This window comes from Passer domesticus, chromosome 5 (assembly GCF_036417665.1).
Source record: "Passer domesticus isolate bPasDom1 chromosome 5, bPasDom1.hap1, whole genome shotgun sequence".
Lineage (NCBI taxonomy): Eukaryota > Metazoa > Chordata > Aves > Passeriformes > Passeridae > Passer > Passer domesticus.
Window position 1 is genome coordinate 43,066,827 of NC_087478.1, and position 20,345 is coordinate 43,087,171.

General features: G+C 37.8%; 1 protein-coding gene across 4 annotated transcripts in view; it reads right to left on the minus strand.

Moving 5' to 3' along the window:
• Window positions 1-20,345, minus strand: part of NR2C1 (nuclear receptor subfamily 2 group C member 1) — a 47,312-nt gene that overhangs the window by 20,715 nt on the left and 6,252 nt on the right. The window contains exons 2-5 of one of the 4 annotated variants that reach the window (XM_064419742.1): window positions 12,879-12,954; window positions 8,517-8,624; window positions 3,915-4,145; window positions 449-530 (exon numbers count right to left, since the gene is read on the minus strand). In XM_064419742.1, the coding sequence (XP_064275812.1) occupies window positions 449-530; window positions 3,915-4,145; window positions 8,517-8,624; window positions 12,879-12,932 (475 nt within the window). In that variant the 5' untranslated portion in view covers window positions 12,933-12,954. Of the gene's footprint in view, window positions 1-448; window positions 531-3,914; window positions 4,146-8,516; window positions 8,625-12,878; window positions 12,955-20,345 lie in introns of those variants that run through there. The other 3 variants (XM_064419743.1, XM_064419744.1, XM_064419745.1) reach the window with 3 other exon arrangements.

The following is a 20,345-nucleotide window of genomic DNA, read 5'->3' on the forward strand; positions in this document are numbered from 1 at the left end:
GACCCAAGGGAATGTCATGAAGCTGGTCAGGGAGATTTTAGGCTATATGTGAGGAAAAAGGTTCTTCACCCAGAGAGTGGCTGGGCACTGGCACAGGCCCCCCAGAGAAGTGGTCACAGCACCAGCCTGACAGAGCTCAAGAAGCATTTGGACAAGGCTCTCTGTCGGGCACAGGGTGTGACTCTTGGGGTGTCCTGTGCAGGGCCAAGAGCTGGACTTCAGTGACCCTTGAGGGTCCCTTCCAACTCAGGATATTCTATGATTCTATGTAAAACAACAATAAATTCTATCCATGGATACTAGAGTACCACTGAGTGAAATTCTCCACTGCATGTATAGAAATTTATACACGTATGTGCATGCAAACTGTTACACAGCTTCAGAAGAATTTTAAACTGCTTTTATAAAATTGCACTACCTTAAAAAAAAGAAAGAAAAAACCAAATACCTGATGCTTTGTCTCCACACACAACACACAGATCAAACACTTTATTTAGGCCCTGTTCACTGGGGGAGTTGTCCGTTAAAATCTGAAACAAAGTGTGAAAGAATTTAATTTTTACTTTTCTTACCATCTAGAAATAGTAAAATATATCTCATGCTTTTGTTTTTTTGTCTAAGATAGGGCACTAAATCTACAAAGTATCATGTTTTCTTGATTCCATCTAACCATCTTCTGAGACAGAAAGTCACCACCTGCCATGCCACTGTGCTCCCTTTTAGGAGGGAACAAGAGTTTTATTTATAATGCTTTTGAGAAGAATTCAAGATTTCATTTCTCTAAATACTACTTCTGTAAAATGGACGGACAATTTGAAAAACTTTTAGCATCTGCATACCCTTACTGTTTATATTTATATACTAATGGCTTATCAATAGTACAAAAGAGATGGAAGCACTAAACAGATGGAACAAAAAAAAATTCCTTGCAAAGGCTACTAGACCTATACAGAGGTTTATTAACTTCTTTTTTAATAATACACATAAACATGGACCAAAAGTAAATGTACTCTGGACACAACCTTTAACTTCCGACTGGTATATAGCTTGGCTTTCAGTGACAGTTTGACATTATTAAAATATTCTTCTCTTGTCTCAGTCATTTGTCTTTGGCACCTGTAAAGCTTTGTTAAGCACATAACTTTAGAATCCCAGTACTACAGGGCGGGCACTAGAACATTTCACTTAATCTTTGAAAACTATTCCACCACAACATAAACAAAACACAGCAAAAATTCCATTTAAAAAGGAACACATAAATCATAAGTAACAACCAAACATCATCTTGACATAGAAAAGAAAAAAATGTTCTTCTCATTCAAAAGAGAATATAGTTTAGAAGCTTGAAGAGTTTTTAACTTCTACTGTGCCTTAAAGGGAAGCCAGACTCTTCATTCTTGCTTTGCAGGTTCAGAACAGGACCTCTGATAAAAAGGGAAACAACCAAAACAGAAAGTACTCTCTCTTCCATAGAGAAAATTTAGAAATTGTGCTTTTTAGAGTTTGGAATATAGTACAGACGATGTATGTAGGAAAGTTTAACAAGCATACTTCTTTCTAGTTAGCCTCGATACCAATACAGTCTCTGAGATTCATCTTGTATGTTTTCTTTAAAAAACCACCAACTTTTAAAGAAAAATAAGATGATGAGTTAAGAGAATATTAACCTATTGATCCTTCCAAATTTCAAGTATTAACATTATGTATTTTCATGATATTATAGAAAATATAAATTCCAAGTCCTTCTATAAATTAAAGCTGCACTGAAATGGGAATTTCCACATAAGGAAGGACTACAGAACTGGCCCATGAGGAGACAAAAACCCAAGACTCAGAGAACTTATTAACTGACCTTGACCATGAAAAATAAAAACTTATTATTGATATGAAAAAGAGCCACTGAAGTTAAAATGATGGGATAAAGGGTCTTGCCAAATGAGTCAATGTAAAGATAAGATGCAATTACAGAGAGGTTTTTGGCAGAACAAACAAATGGGCATTTCAAGTGAAGGCTACAGAAGAAGAAGAAGAGGAAAACAGGTGAAATTGGAGATGAAAAGATCATTTGAGAAAATACAAAAGATCCCAAAGGGATGCAGGTGAACAGCAAATGAATGGTACTCTGTATTTCATGAACTTTTAAATGGACAAAGGAAATCTCTACCCATACATATCAGTGGACAACAAAACAATTTAACTGGAGTGACAGAATACCCTGTTGCTTCTCAAAATGACCTACTTTGTCCAAATGATACAATCAGAACTACAGCTTTCAATTTTTTTTACAGATTTCCTCTCTTCCTGAATTTTGCCTTATAAACCAGTGTGGCACACTTCTCATCCCTTAAGCTGTCTTTGAAAATAATTTTTATGTGGACTACTCATATCCCACTAGTTTATATGTTCTTGAGGCTTTCCTAAAAAGTGTATGATAACACTAAGCATGCTTCAATGCCTCTCAACAGGATTGGCTTTTGCTACTGGTCCCCCAGTCACAGTAATCAAATTTGGAGCAAGGACCCAGGGTGTCCATTTGCAAAGAACTGTGAATTTCAAAGCCAGTAGTATTATATAATACAGAAATTCTTTCAACCTTACACAACATGTGGCTAGTGAATCAGTGGACTGGTTCACAGAAGAGCACAAACTGAACAGTTTAAGGGTCTGCAGCTGAAAAAAAATTGCTTAAAAGAGGATTTTGTAGTGATCTATAAACCCCCACACAAATCTTTAATAGTATCTTCTACTGCAAGAGACACCTAATTAAACAATTCTCTCAGATGGTGAAATAATCTATCATATTCTTGGCACCCCATAGGCTATTATACAGAATAAAGCTTACATGGTCTATATAAATAACAAAAAAAGGTAGTTTAACTTTAATAGCAGCTATCAAATATGATGGTCTAACTGCAGTCTCCAAATCAGGAGGTTCCTCTGTATTATTAGCTAATGGAAATAAAAGGATATGCTCAAAAAGATCATTATTTCCTTGGCCATCTTTTAACATTTTTCCTTAAGCAGCTGTTTATGGTCACAATGTTTAAGTGTTTGATATGGGACTAAATGGACTGCAGCTATCTGAATGTAGTCTGGCTTACCACTTTATTGTAGCATAAATGTGTCTGGGTGGAACACATGCAGTAACTGTGCTTTGGCTGGAGTGCAGTAACCTCCTCCTCCTTCATGCTGAAGGAGGTCACATCTCCCAACTCTTCTTGCATGTTTTTGACATTCTTCACATCAGTGCCATCCCATCCCTGCCTGTGGGGGCTGAGGATGTGGGACAGAAAGCTTGGAAGTTGGAGGGTGGCAACCATGGAAGTGGCACATATAATGTGCATGGGAGTAAGGTGCACTGGGGGCCAGCTAAGGGAGTTACAACCCTGCCTAGTTACAATATCATATTAGTAAACCCAAAATCATTAGTGTTATTTCCTCACGCCCATGAAGTAATGTATTGCCCCACTAAATAGCCTGAGCACTGCTGTGGACTACAATTCACACAGCTGAATGGCAGCTGCAACAGTGAGCAAAAAGGAAAATGAGCAAAGGGAAATGTTAAGCAAGAAGGACAATGGAGAAAAGTGAATGTTTTTCAACAACACATGAAAACAGATGGAGAGTTAACAAGCAGAAATAAAGGACTGTTGGCATGGCAGAATCTGGAAATGACAATAAAAATAATTGTGTTCTTCCTAATGTCATGAGCCAACATATAAATTTTAAAAGCAAGAAATTTACTTAAAAATGCTTTTTCATAATTTTTAAGTATCCACAGTGAGTCGTAGTGCAAGGAAAATTATACTTTAAAAAAAAAAACAAAAGGGAGAACCCACACAGAGTTATTTGGAAATAAACATCTTTTCTTATCCCATTTGAATGAAAAATATCAAATAAAGTGGATTATCTACCTGGATGTGTTGTGCAGATATATCAGGGGATGCAAAAAACAGTTGGTTGACACCTGCAGCATCTGGAGTTGCTAGGATAACTTTTCCTGGAGTGGAATCTTGTCTGGCAAGGATCACCTTGCTTGGGGTAGAGCCATCATGATTTGTTAAGATGAACTGCTTGCCTGCTGAGCTCTGATCAAGTGATGTAACAATCTGAATCTTCTGGCCCGTCTGCTGATCTGTGACAATCTAATAATACATTTATCTCAATTGTTATGGTGATTTAACTTTTTGGACCCAATCCGGGCACTTGAAGAAAATGGGATTTTGCCTTTCACACTTGAGAAGCAGGATCATCTTCCCCTCCTTCACACAAGAGCAAATTAAACTCAAGCAAAAACTTAGATTTTCACTGTATTTGAAACACATTTCAGTCAAGGGCATTTGAAGTCAAAACCTGAGTTCGTACTCAATTTCTGCAACTGACAAATGTTTTAACAACACTACTGAAACTCTTGGCAATTCTAACTTCCAGAATTCAAGGCATGTCTGTAGCTGAGCCCTAAGACCCATCGTGTTATAAGAAATCTTAATTCTTGAATTCACTGCTCTCTACATGCAGTGCCTGCAGCACCTCCAAGGTTTGGTTACTTAACAAAAAACTTAAAACCACAAACGGACATGTCCAAGTGAAAAAAGTAAGCAGCAAACAGCAGGAATAGCAACTATATTGTCGCACCTGCATATACATTTTAGACTTCATTTTGTGGGGAACTTTTTTTACACATACATTTCTAAATAAATTAGTGAAACAGAATCTCCTTCCCCGCCTTTTTTATTTTTTTTAAGGAAAAAGAACAGATCTACAGGATGGGTTTTTTTCCATTTTATCCCTATTTTCAAGCACAAATACAGCAGAATTTTATTAAATAATCCTCTACTTTCTGCAACTTTGTTAGAAGATTATAATCCTCAGAGAAAATAATCAAGATTCTATATATATTCCATTATAAATCTCACTTTAGAAATCTCACTGCATATCTCCTTAAAAATGTGTATATGGAAAAATGCCTGGTTTATTCTGGAGACTAAGGAGAATTATTCTACAAGGACTGTTTCCTGCAAACTATTTTGAATTACAGATCAATAAAATAGCTCCTATTAACTTGTTTTCTAAACTGCAGACAATCATTTATGTTTAGCTACACATACCTAAGACTCATATTACAGATATGAATTTTATTTTTATTACAGATGACATTTATTTAGTTGTCTAATATTTACCATAACTTCTTCCCTGTAACTGGGGTGCCAATATTAATTGTATTTCCTACGTGGAGAACCATGGTACAAAGAAACTGAACGAGGCATAATTTCACATGAATTTTTTATCAGCCTTGCTCTTGCACCTTCACAACAGGCTTATTACTTTCTCTAAATGCTCAATACCTGTATATAGTTTACATTTTAAAAAGATAAGCAGTGATGAGTAACCAATTTCAGCAGTTATAACACAGTATTGCCACTTTCAAATATTCAGAAACCATGAATTCCATTGCACAAAACTAATGTGTTTCCTTCAGGTGGCCTTGCGCTCTTAACATTTTAATGGATCAAAATTCAATCTTTTTCTCTGCAAAATATGATTAAAAGCATATCTAAGATAAAAGTGCAAGTAAAATGATAAAATTCTAAATGCTAAAGAACAAAAATTATAATGGGATTTTGGGTGTAGGATGAGAAGACAATGCTAAACCATGACAATAATTATTGACATGATAAATTTTCTGTTCAGTTCTTTCATATATCCTCATGTCTGGGACCACATATGGCTACAGCAGACCATTATTTCTTCTTTAAGTTCCTTTATGTTAGTTCTATATTCTTTAGAAGGCCAACTTCCTTGCCCTTCTCACTTCTTTCATTCCTTAATTTCCTTTTCTTTGTTCACTTTCCTTCATTTACAGTCTTTATTCCTCCTGTGTAATTTTTGGCTATTTCCAAAGTAGCTGATATTCCACTCCCCTTCTTTCCAAGCATCTATTGTATCTGGATTAGGAGAAATCCAATGTATATTATGCTCAACAGGGTGCAAAAGCCAAACAGAATTCTGTGCTCCTTTTGAATTTCCAGACCTGCTCTTTGAAAGATACTCTTAACTAAAATCTGTCTCCCTATCAAATCTAAAAAGCACAACTGTGAGTACCCCAAAAAAGGTACATACTCCATCTAGTTAGGTTAATAAAATGTATACTCAAAAACCAGCATGTCCCAAACAGTAAAGACAGAAACTTCAACTACAGCTGAAATTATTTTTGGGACATATATAATAAGTTATGTTTTTTCCTACTGCAGCCCAGCTGTGTAATCAAAAGAACATATGGTACTTGTAGATAAATATGGTAGGACAGTAGGCAGAAGAACCACTGATACTTCACCCAATTCACTTCACCTTCTATTTAACAAATAGAGTCCCAGTCTTCAAACGGGTTTCTGCAATTCTAGAAGGATGTCCAGGCAGTTTTTAATACATTACACAGTAGGTACAGTGCTACATTAATATCCTTACAAAGCCATTCAACCTGCACAAGTGATTTCTGCACCTGACAAGCATCTGACAACTGACAGAGGCATAAGAGAAAGCAGTTTAAACACTTAAGCATGTTCTTGGCTGCAGCTGACCTCTTATAGCCATACACCTGCAAAACCTCCACCTACATTCAATGGGGATACTGAAAAGTGGAGCAGCTCACCATAGCACAACCTGCAATACCCAAATGTCAAGGTAAGAGAAAAAATAGTCAGAGGGAAGAGGAAAAACACTTATCTTCTGACCACGAATCAGTGACAACACATTATCTCTCTTAATAATCTGAAACTCAATATTGCTAGAAGAATAATATTATAAAATAATATATAAATTCAAGATTGACTGCATAAAAAATACACTACCCTCATGAATTTCATATAAGCACCCTGATGATAATGGAAGATATTATTTTCCTTTATTGCTTTAAAACCTTGTTTGTTATCAAGTTTCTATTTCCATTTGAACATCATTTCAATAAATTAAACATCTCGGTAACTGTGTGTTCCTATGTTACAAAAAAGAAAATGTCTAAACACAGACAACTAATACATCTGCTTATAACAGGTGCAATTTTGTGCAGAATGCTTGTTGAACAAATATAATATTAAACTTTTCTCCCAGAAGAAATGCTAGCATTCCTTAAGAAGAGTGACTAATAGAACATGTTTTAAAGAACCTTCTACTGAAGATTTTCTATTTCATTGTTTCAGATAATTAGGTGCATTTAATAATAATAAAGGAAAAAATATTGATTGAAAATATATACTAAAAATTATTCAATGTAGCATTTATGGTGGACATTTCACAGAGACACATTTATTCCTACAAACTACTTTGCTCTCCACATAAATTCTTCTCCGAGCAAAATTTTTATTACTAAGTTAGTGATATGTTTGTAGATGTCTCTTGCAGGAAGGATGAATGTTTTGACTGAGTGTTGTTCCACACACATCAAGAGACAACAACCAAAGCTGCTGACAGCTTACTGTCCTTTTTGAAGACAAAATGGTGTTTAATGGATGAGCACAAATTAATTAATAAAAAGTACAGCTGTGCACATAGTGTAGAGACGGAGCAGAGGCAGCTGAAAGAATGAAGACCTACACGATTGGTAAGAGACAGGCTGGGGGATAATAAATCTAAAAAAGCCCTATAATGTATGGGGGAGTGGTGTGAAGAACCTTGGAAGGTTGAAAGCTTGAACATAAAGCACCAAAACAGGAGAAAAACAGAGGACAATGTTTACAGTGAAGCTGGTAAAAGAAAAAGCAGCCAAGATTATACTAGCAGCTGGCTCACTTAAATGTGTGCTTTTGTATGAACAACATGTATCTGAGAATATTTTTTACATTTATTCTGCAGTTAATATTTTTCTCTACATTGAAAATTAAAAAAAAAAACTGACTTGCACTGAGTTCTAAGGCATAAAACTTAAAATTTCATTCCCCAAATGTTCCTAAGTCTCCATAAACACATTTCTGTGTTGATTTAAGTACCTACATTAACAAAAACTTCACTACCCTCACTTCAACTAGAGGTTATTACTTGGCCAGGTTATGGATTATAATACCAAGACATACAACGTGGGTTGGGACAACCAAAAATCAGTATTGTTCTCAGACATTAAGTTTCTCTGCACTTTTTCATTACTTCAAAGATACAATGCAGTATTTCCCTCCCCAGTTCTGCTCCAAAAATGTAGAAATCCTGCAACTTAGTTGAACTACCAAATAGACAAAATATTCAACTTTCAAGGAATAGCTTCACTTGCAAAAAGTATTTTTCTGTTCAGTGATTTAGGATTTTTGTAATGTTAAAATTCTTACAAGGGAAAAAGAAAAAGAGGACAAAGAGAGGAAAGACTAGAATGATGTTTCGTTCCCATTTATACAGAAAGGGTCTCTGCCATGTGGGGCTGAATATTTACATTAAAGCAAACAACCAGATGAAAACAAAACAGAACTGCACGTGGAAACTGGCAGAAGCTAACAGCTGATCTCTGCTTTTAAAATGCACCAGATGCAGCATACCTGTATACGCTGTGATAAAGAGAGGCCCGAATCTGCAGGGACAATCTGTATTCGTTGTGGTGTCCCATCCATTAGTGTTTGTGTACCGCCTTCCTGGGAATGTGTAACCTAGGAAGAAGAGACAAATGTAATGGACTGACAACAGATATATTATTTTAATGGATCCACTACCTTAATGGATTAAACCTGCAGGTTTCATCAAGTTCCAATTTCTCTGAACATGGCCATGGAACATCTGTCACTCTTATTCTATAAAAAAATGCAAGTGCCTGTAATCTAATTCAACACCTTAATTTTTCTAATTAGAAAATTCTGATTTAAACCCATTTTGAAATACCTTCCAATGTGAAATTTAAAACACTTTAAGTAAAGCAATTAACTGTTGACAAGTCCATGTATGTCAACTGAACTGAATATTTACTACTGATGATGTTCATGAGACACAATACCTACCACCATAGCTGTGCTATGTTTGCAATAAATTCACTTTAATGACTCACTTGAAGTGACAGAAGGGGATTTTGTATGGAAACACAGCAATCAGCAGTTTCAATTCTGATTTTCCGTTAAAGAATTCTATACTGGGGAACTATTAACAAAGGTAGGGAAAACTAATAATTGCAAACAGTGTATCTTATATTAAAATCTCTGCATGAATGCTCTCAAACACAATTCATGGAAGTGTTTCAACAATTACTAGTATTTTAAAAATTCTTCACAGCCTACAGCCAATGGCATATGGTGGAAAGTATTCTGTTATTCATTACATTATCTGTCAAAAAAAATAAAAATAAAGGACACCCGCTATTTGTAGAGGGTCAATCAGAAAGGCCAGATTTTTTGCACTGCTAAGAGAACTTATTTTCAGAGAGTTTACAGACACCTTCAAATTGAAATTTTTGTCTTAAATTCCCAGATAACTCCAAAACTTTTTGGCTATTCACAAAACTGCCTGTAACATCCTGCAAATCTCTATTACCAGTAATTCCCAGTATCACATCATTATACAAATACTCCTCTGCACCTGATTGTCCTTCTGCCCCTCCCAATAGGGGAATATATATGTATATTGCAGTAAAGGTACTGCTTCATAACAGTTTGTGAGGCTTTTTGTTCCTCCTGGATCAGCTTCCTAATTTTGCAACCATTATTTAAATGCTTGTACCAGCAGACAAAAGCAGGCCAGAGCATGCAGCTGGTGGACAGTATGAGAGAGGGACAGGGTGGAGGGTAAGATTTCCCCTTCTAGCAGAAATACAAGCTCCCATCAGCCGATGTTGATTTTGAAATTTTGCCCAAAAAGTTGCTGCCTTTGGTAGCAGTCTCATAATCTACTTGCTCCTCTCCCCTCAGTGTGGTAGGTAAAGCTGGCTGGGTAGTCATTCTGTGATCTGGAACAGGACACCGATGCAGGCTGAAAAGCAGCCCAGCAAACAAAGGCTATTCTTAGCACAGGTCTTCCCAGATCTTCTTCAATCCAGTCTCCACAATGCTCAGAAGCAGATGCATCAGAGCAAATGAGTGAGGCTAATCTGCTGGGGAGATTACTTAAACTGCCAGCACCACCAGAAGAAATGCTTGTCAGACTACTGCCGAGCCATTTCTGGACACTGCTTTCTAAAAATAGCCAATTTTTCTGAGTACAAGTACTTTTAAACAATTCATCTGCTTCTTTGCTTAAGTAAAGGACAAAAAAACCTGCAGCACTTTCAGTTCAAAAGCGGTACTTTCAAGCACTGAAGTTCTGCATCAGCCATTCAAATTGACAGTACACATGATGATTCAGAAGTGATTAAAGTTTTATGTGCATTTACCTTTGCTTTAAAAAATAAGCTATATGTTATAGAACTGCTTTACATTTGCTCCCTTAAGATGTCATGATCCACATGTACAACTACTTTTTAACCCCACAAAATGTCAGCTTGACAGTTTTACTTCTATACAGAATACAAGGTTTTTTATTTCAGTTAATATTGATAAGAGTAACAGCAAAATTTGTTAAAAATTGTACTTTTTATGTGTGTTACAGACTGTTTCAACAACGATATAGCCTTCCTCTGTTACAGCAAACTGGCAGGACTGTGGAAATGAACAACCATATACTTAGTGCACCCAGGCAGAAATTAAAGAAAGAAGAATGCTCTTGGCAGGTAGCTTCCCTACATGATTCAAGAAATGTGGTCTTGATATAGAAATAGAAATTATCTTGCACTGAGCAAAAGATGACTAGCAGATGGCAGAATGTGAGCAACGACAGTCACTGCACAATGCTCCATATAGTCAGGGTTATATATTGCTTCAATGCTTTCCTTTCATGCACAAAGTCCTAAATTAACAAAAGCACGTTTGTGAACACCATTGTCAAATTGTTTTTGTAATTTTGTGATTTAAAATGCTTCATGAACAACAATTAATATTATAAAAAATCAAAATCTATGTACAAAACTCTGCTGATCATTATTTCAATGAGATACAGAAGCATTTCCATTCTCCTCAATAGTGGAACACTTCTTCCTTTCAGGTCTTTTTCCTTTCAGGTTCTACTCATGTAAATTTTTCTTCTAAATTCAATTAAAACTACTTCAACATTCAACAGTATTATAAATGCCAGCAAAAATACTGCTGAAGCTCTCTTAAACTATGATTTTTCAGTGATTAGGAATGCCACCAAGCAATTACATTCCTTCCTACCTACAGGCTGTAAGTTATTGCATGGAGGCTCCTGTGAGACCGCTTTCCTTGCTGATTCCACCTTTCAGGCAGCACATTCATGCATGGCATGCACATTTGACAATAATTTTGGGTTAAGGAGTCCCAGTTTGCACTGCCCTCAGGGATGCTTTTCAGTCCTTCCAACCATGTGCCATGGGCCGCACCTTGTACATAATAAGGACACTGATCACAACCAACAGGGAGATGACCTTCCTCCCCCCATGCTGTCATTAATTTTTTTCCTAGTTTTGTCCACCAGATGATGACACACAGAGCTTACATGAACAGGACTAGCATAGCATGAGAATAAGAGGCTAAGTGAGGACTGGGGAATGGTTGAGCTGCACTGCTGCCAAATACGGTGTGACCGTCTCAGACACAGTAATACCTTGCCAAAGGACAAATCCTAATCTACACTGCTGACAAAACAACAGCCATGAAAACTGTAGAGCTGTGATTTCACCATGAACAAGAACAGTTACAGCTCTCTGCAGCACTGCACCTTCACTGTCCCTGTTTTCTCCCCTGCCTTCCTTTGGCTACCAGCCATTTCTTTGTGCTGGCTCTGGTAGTCATTGGAGCCTCCCAGACCCTACTCTATGCTAACCCAGCAGAAAACCTTCCACTTGTTTTGGCTGGATTATTAGCTTGCTGGTGGTGGTGAAATTAATAAGGAAAGAAACAGAAAAAGGACCCTCTCTCTCCCATGGTACTGAGATACTAAGTCAGCTCAGTGTCTCCTAGAATCACACTAAGGAATTGAGAAACAACCCCCAGAGGCTAAACACCCTCATCACACCATTCCCTGAGTGGAATGTACACTTCAGCTAGCTTTGACTAGCCTTGTACTGTCAAAACCAAACAGATTTAAACAGGAAATACACCCCTATTTAGACCTCAACGAAGAATTATAGCTCCAAAACAAAACTGCATTGAACAAGTGTTCTCACCTAATAAAGAGGACAAGTAAAAACAAGCAAACACCATACATCCCATAAACCACTTATGTCCTTTTGAGACAGCCTTAGCAACACTCAGGTGCTGCAAAAATAAAAGCTGCAAGAATTTATGCAGAGTAGAATTAACCATCCCATCCCCCACTCCAACCTTTCCATCTGAAATCAATGCTGAGAGGAAATAAAATTACTTGAGAAATAAGTCTATGTCAGAGAAGCAAAACTAGAAATCTGCAGAAACAGGAGCTCAATCTTTTGATACATAGCAAGCACATATATCTGAAAGTGAAGAACATGGCAAAACTTTACCAGTGGAAAAAAAAAAAAGACAAATGAAGTAATTGCATAGTTGTAAAGTAAAAGCTGTGTCCTGACTTTTTAAACTAAAAGTGAGTAAAGCAATTACACAACCAGATGGCTCTCTGAAAACCACTGCAGGCTGCACAAGCTGAAAGGCTAATGACTTACTGGAAACACTGATAGATTGTTCTTAATTTCTGTGGGGCGAGCTTTGGCACAAAAGGGTTTGCAGTGTAACTTTAAAATGGACATAACAGGTTCTTCTGCCTTCTGAGGGAAGTGTCCAGAAGCCTTGTCTGTACCAAAAATTTTCTTTTGTGATTTGGGCTTCTACGTATCAGCCTGTGCATTTTATTATTCAATTTCTCTTAAACAGGACTCAAAATTTATGTACCTCTCCCATTTGCTGTTCAAAAATTTGATGGGCCAGTTCCTCTATGGTTGCCATGATCTTTAATCACCAGAATTTCCTGTCAAAGAAAGGAAAGAAGATGCTTAACATCTGTAGCTTCAAAAGTAAAAATATTCTGGGGAAAATATAGTTCACGTAAGTGCATTCACAGTTTTATGAAGATGACATCCCTGCAGAATTTAAAGTTTTGCTTATACTATAAAAAGAAATAATTTGCTATTTGAAAACTTTGTATTGTTTTATTTAAATAACTCACAGAGACTTCCTATTTTCCTCTTCTGCTTTTCCAACAAGCAACAATATAATAAAATCACTGTGAGAACAGAAGTCTATTACTGACCATGACATCAGCAGGTCCATGTTTAACATCTTAAAGAACTGGAACACAGACAGCTTTTGTTAATGCAAATCAAGAAGGGCAAATCTAACTTCTGGACTCATACAGATTTTTTAGTATTAACAGGAGTGCTTGAAGGTCAATTTTGTAACTAAGAGGCAGCAGTACTTGGGACACAGAAGATAAGTGTTTAAAAAAACAAAGATGCTGTTTCGTTATCAGTACTGCAGCTACAGCACAAGCCCAAATCTTCATGAGAATTTCATGGGGTTTAACAGACACTGCTACATTAAGTACAAAGGATTCAGATGCATGCCTTGTTTACTTGTCAAGGCATACGTTATGTATTATATTATTGATATACAAATATTCACTAGTCAGTACTTAAAAGGAACATTTACAAATTATAAAGCACTATATAAACAATTTTACTGACAACAGTGAATTAAAAACACTGCAATATCTACCTCTTGTATGAACAAAGACACTACTCTTACACTAATACTGGTTTCATTCTTTAACTTTCTTGGAACTCCTAGGAATTACCTACTCCTCAATGAAACTCGAAACCACCCCAATGAGCCATGCAAATAAAAAAATTAACTCACTTTTAACTCAGATTTAACTTAAACTAATTCTGCTCTTAAAATTTGAAATAGAAATATTTTTTGACTAGAGCAAGAACTGCAGGTCTTGGAGTTCTTGGTATACTAAAACCTAATTAATGTGTGAAAGAGGAAACACAGAAATATTTGTGCACTGTAGATCATTCTTAATCACTCACTAGCATGCTGCATTATTAGTTAAATTATGACAAAAGATAACAGGCATGCATAGAGAGATATGACACTGAAGCTTATGCTGAAAAGCATTATCTCCTAGGAAGATCTAGGTGTCAGCATCCTTGCAGGAGCACTCTGTTAGCCCACTTGTGCATCCAGTGAGCTGCAGCACAATCACTATTCAAAGAGCACTTGGAATTTTCAAGGCAGGCAGTGTCTTATCAATGTTTTCTTCTTTTAAATAAAATACTAGCAATAAAATATTGTACTGTTGACACAGAGTGCCAGAAATGAGTGCTACTTCATTACACAATAACAAAGAAATCATTTTGAGGTATTAATTTGCATCAGCTGGTTAAATCTGCCCTCACAGTCAAGATGTGAGCTAAGTAAAACAACTTAGCTTGGAGACTGGAAGTGATTTAAACTGACGTGTTTCACCTTGGAGCAAAGCAGTGTAGGAATACATATGTATTCAAACTTATCTAAAAGAGACTCATCTGAACTGCACTTGCATGAACACAGGACATCAAGTACACAATCAAGACTGAACTCTTATGATGAAGAGGAACCTGGAGAAAAGGTTGAACCTGTCCTACCTCTTCATGCTGTCTGGAACAAGCACAAAGTGGTTCAACTTATGGATGCAGAACCAGCTGTCAAAGCTACACAAATCATCTGAGTTTGAGCATGGCTTGCATGCACACAATGGAAAAGGAATGTATTCACTATTATTGACAAGAATTTATATATTACTCACATGGTGTTTTATATTTGGACACTTGCACTTTCAATTTGCATAAACACTCAGAAGTAGATTCTTTGGTGTGCTGTTGCTTTATTTAACTCAGCGATCTCTAAACCAAAGGGCACTGATGAAATCAGTATTTGTAACACCAGTACTCTGTACTAAAATATCTTAATGGAAATCACCTCCAATAAACCATGTAACTTTGCTCTGAAGAGCATGTATAACAGTGAAAAAAATCAGCTTCAATATTTCAAGTGTAAACTCTTAGACAACATCTCATGTTGTAGATCATGTTGCAGATATGGACAACTGAAATAGGCGTTCCTATCCCATTTTCCATTTTTGGCTTAGAATTTCATCTCTTCATGTGCTAGCATACACATAATGCCTGAGAAATCAGTTCAAGCAACTGAACTATCAGAAACTTCTTTCTTATTTGCTGAGTCAAGGAGTAATTTCAAAAGCAGTTTGAACAGAATTTGCAGCTCACTCCCAGGAAGGAGGTCCTGCTCGCCCTAACCAAGCTGCAGTGGTCCTGATTCCACAGCAGGAAAATTCAACTCACTAAAAGGAGAGAAAACTCAGCTAGCAGAAATGCACCAAACATCATCTAGGTGAGCACAAAGAACTTAATTTCTTTTGCAGTCAGATTCATTCTATTGCAGCCAGGAGGAAGAATATGTTGTTATAACTCAAGAGAGGAAGGAAAAGAAGGAGGATTCAAGGAGGAGGCAAACCTCCATTCCATTGTTATTGATGGGAAGCAGGTAATTCAGTTGAACTGCACCATGAAACTGTACCCATTGCTTTTGGACCAGCCAGCTGGCTGACACGAGTCACTCTGGAGTCAGACAAGCCCACAGGCACCTGAGCAAGAAGCAAGGGCCCCCCTCTCAGGAGCAGCTATGTGTTAGGCTGTTCATCTTGCTCTGGAGACAGGGGAGCAGGACAGGTCATCACTATCCACAAATCCTCAGCTAACTTTGGGACAGCTGTAAAAGGTTTTGTAGTTCTTATTTTGCTTACCTAAGGTATCTGTGTTAGACTTCACATCAGGTATGCTAAATCACTCCTTACATATCCCTGCAAGGAATTAAGCAGAAAAAAACTGCTTCAGCTGTTTTTCTTCTATTACGTAAATTTTAAAACTCAGCACGTTTTTCATGTTTTTAAAAGCTTATTTTCCTGAGTTACTCCAGCCAACATTCTCAGTGGCTGAATTGTTTCACATGAAATATTAAATATATTCTAAATTCAAAGCTACCTGAAATTGAGAAATGTTCCCTAAACACCTCATAACCTTCCTTTCCCAGCAAAGAAAATTACCTGGGGGATGAAGGAAAGGCCATGGATGTTGTCTACCCAGAGCTTAGCAAAGCCTCTGACACCATCTGCCCCAGCACTCTCCTGAACAAACTGGCAGCTCATGGCTTGACCAGGGTTCCCTGGGTAGAAAACCGGCTGGGCTGGGCCCAGAGTGGTGGTCAAACACCAGTGGTGTTCCCCAGGGCTCAGTACTGGGATCAGCCCTCTCTAGCATCCTTATCAAAGATCCAGATGAGGAGATTGAGGGCACCCTCGCCAAGTTGGCAGATATCACTAAGCTGGGCAGGAGTGCTGACCTGCTGGAAGGCAGGAAGACTCTGCAGAGGCATCTGGCCAGGCTGGATCAATGGGCTGAGGCCTGGGGATGCTGCTCAACAGCAGATGAATACAAGCCAGCATGTGCCCCGGTAGCCAAGAAGGCCAACAGCACCCTGGCCTGGATCAGCAATGCTGTGGCCAGCAGGACCAGGGCAGTGACCATCCCCCTGTACCCAGCACTGCTGAGGCCACACCTCAAATGCCATGTGCAGTTCTGGGCCCCTCACTGCAAGAAAGACTCTGAGGTGCTGAAGCACTTCCAGAGAAGGGCAATGAAGCTGGAGCATAACTTGGCTGAGGAGTGGCTGAAGGGGGTAGGGGTGTTCAGCTTGGAGAAAAGGAGACACAGCAGAAACTTCCTGATCTTTACAAGCACCTGAAAGGAGTGAAGTTGTACAAGGAGAGGTTTAGATTAGATACTAGGAAAAATTTCTTCACTGAAAGAGTAGTGAGGCATTGGCACAGACTGCCCAGGGAAGTGTTGGAATTGCCAGCCCTGGAAGTGTACAGCACCAGGCCTAGTGGTAATCACAGGGGTGCTGGGTTAATAGCTGAATTCAATCTTAATGATTGTAAGTATCATCAGCCTGGGTTTTGATCTTCAATAATCAGAAGTGATCTTGAAGGTGTTCTCATCTAATGTGAATCTTCTTGCTTTCGGAAATGCTCTTTTCCATGCTTGTCAAACCACACCACACACACTCAAAGGACACGGCAGCCCACATATGAGAAATGTTTATTGCTAGTATAGGAAAGAAGCAGATGGAGTCAATTAATTGTCAGGTTTTTTCTTAGAACACTCTCTTCTCCTTTCAAAATGAATGAGACAAATCACAATAAAACAGATTTTATTCAGATGTTTAAGACCAATAATCACATTTTTACCTCCTTTCTAAAGTTATCTAAAACATTGAAAAGAGGAAGCCTGGAATTCTACAAGACCAGACACCACAACATAGAAAAGCTTCTAGGAACTGCTTTATAATGTCCAAGAGTAAAAACAACTGTAACAATATTAGTTATGACTACAAGAGAGAAAGGAGAACCACGGCTCCTGCCAACACACAAACATTACGCTGTGTTTACAAACATTGCCCAAATAATTTTTACCTCATTTATATCTCACTTTGAATACTCCTGCAAAAATTATTTTCAATTGCTGCTGTTTCAACCAGCAAGCCTATAGCTGCCTACAACAAGGGTTACTCAACTGCCCTACTGGTTTCCCTTTTTCACATCAGACAAAGATCCTTGCCTTTACTTTTACCACAAAATTCCTGAAAACTGAAGTGGTAAGAAGTGCTTTGTCCCATGGCCATTTAGCCACTGGCATTGTCACAGGTTCTCTTACTTCCTTCTACAACTTTCTACCATTATAATCTGACACTGTAAACCTACAAAACAAACATAACCTTTCTAAAATTTTCCTTTAAAAAGATGTGTTGTTGACAACTATGTCAAATTAACAATATTAAGACTGTCAATATCATTAGACTGCTGCCTCTGCAAATGTACAATACATTATAGTTTGGCAGCTTTGTATACCCCTAGTCTGTGATGATCATTTTGTTTATTTTCTTATTTCTGGGAACAGGGAAAAATCCTCTGCTCAGAAGATAGCACAGAAAAGTTTTGCTTCTGCTGACTCTAGGTACAGAGTAACACAAATATCAGCATCTGTACTTAAGACTGATTAGACCTGCTTCACAAGGATGATCACTACACTTGTACTCAATTTATTCCTTGAGTGTTTGACAGCATTACTTGCCACATAATTAAATAAAAAATGAAGCTGTTTCAAAAACATTTGAAAAAATAATAAACAGAATTATATATCCGTCTCCTTTCCTTACAAAAGCTCAATCCCCCATCCACTAGAAGCAGCATCTAAAAGCAGGCATTTTGACAGAAGGCAGGCATTAGACTTCCTCTTAAATGCATTAAAATGCATTTATCACTTTTCTGTTCCATCTTCAGACTCAAAATGCTACCAAAATCTTTTTGTCTGTAAGTTACATATTGCTAGTTTATGTCCCTAGTAAATGAGTTAGTGAGCCTTCTTGACAAGACTCTGAATTATTTTTAAATGCATCACTATCATCAGTACAAGCAGGGTGGTGCTGAATCTGGCATCATCAAGCCCACTGGTGTCCCACTGCTCCTTAAGACAAGCACTCTCTAGGCCACCATGGCACTGGGAAACTTCCATTAGCTTGCTCCAATTAAACCCCTCGTCTCTACTTCTTCCTCAGCTTTTATGTGCCAGAGTTTTCTCAATGTTTTAGTCAAAATAACTTATGAAATACTTACTTTTTAAAGTATTTCAGGCTTACTTCAACTGAAATGGGTCAGGATACATTCCCATGAGAGCAGACAGCAATTTTGAGGGCTGGTACTCAGAAGCACTGACCTCTCCACTACTACAGCAAAGTTATACCCAGAAGACATCACCATTTAACTTAACCTTCTCTGGGGACAAAAGTTACACAACTTAAATTGTCCTAGTAGGAGGCTCCTATTAATAGTATTTTTAAATATTATACCTTTGTAAACTAAGGACTTTAAAAGTAGTACCAGGAAGTATATTTATTTAGATTTCAATGCTCAATTTGATATAAAAGACAGCATCTCTCATTTTATTATATTACACAGTTGGTATAGCTGGTCCACTATCAAGTGCCTTGATACTGATGTAATGTCCTTTAAATGAGTAAGAACAAACCACAATAGCATGAAATCCCAATGTGAGAAAATTCTGTCCATTCCAAAGATCTTCAATTTACTTTGAAAAAAAGTACCGCATACCCCTGGACCAGTTTTACTGGTACAGAAACAATGTCTATAAAATTTAGTAGTTTCATTTACCCTGCTGGCACTGTTAAACCAGTCTGACTATTTATGGGATGAATAATGATTCTTCTAATTACAATGTATGGAATGTGTCTTAATACAGGGGTCTTTCCTAAATGAACTCAACCTGTTAAACTAATGAAGTTACACAAGTATGTTCTAGATACGTTAGAGGTACAAGTACACTAGTTATGACTGCAGAAGTTACTGTGAACTTTACTTTTTGCTCTTTTATCCGTGTGCTGATTTTGGCTGGGGGAAAGCTAGTAGGTGGTATGGGGCTGTTTTGGATTTGTCATGAACACAGGGCTGATAATACAGAGATGTTTTTGTTATTTCTTGCAGTGCTTACACACAGCCAAGAGCTTTTCTGCTTTTTGTGCTGCCACACTGGTGAGGAAGTTGGAGGTACATGGGAGTTGGGTGGCAGACACAGCCAGGACAGGTGACCACAGGAATATTCTATACCATGTGACATCATGCTCAGTATACAAAATGGGAAGAGGAAGAAGGAGACAGAGCAATAGCATTTACCTTCCCAAGTAGGCACTGTGCATGACAGGGCCCTGCCATCACATCGGATATTCAGCCAGCAACCTGCCCTGGAGATGGCTGAACACCTGCCTGTCAACTGGATAAGGGAATTATTACTTGTTTCACTTTGCTTGTCTGTGTGGTTTTGGCTTTCCCTATAGAACTGTCCTTATCTCAACCCATAAGTTTTCCAGCTTTTACCTTTCCAATTCTCTCCCCACTCCCACTGGTGGGTGAGCGAGCAAGTGGCTGCCTGGGGTTAAACCACAACACAGTAAAATACAGGAAGGTCAACATGACTTTTTAGGAAAGCTTAAGAAGGTAATATAACAGAAAACCAACTGAAAAAGAAAGAGGAAAATCGCTTTCTCTAGTCATACTGCCTCAGTAGTGAATGATTCCAATATACCTCAAAGTCAACTAAGGATTTTAGCTCAGGTCACGACATAGGGCTTACAGGTACTCTGTACCTCAAAATGGAAACTAGTCCTCGCTTCCATTAGCAAACTAATCATATACTAATTAAGAATTCAGCATAGCCCGTGCTAAAG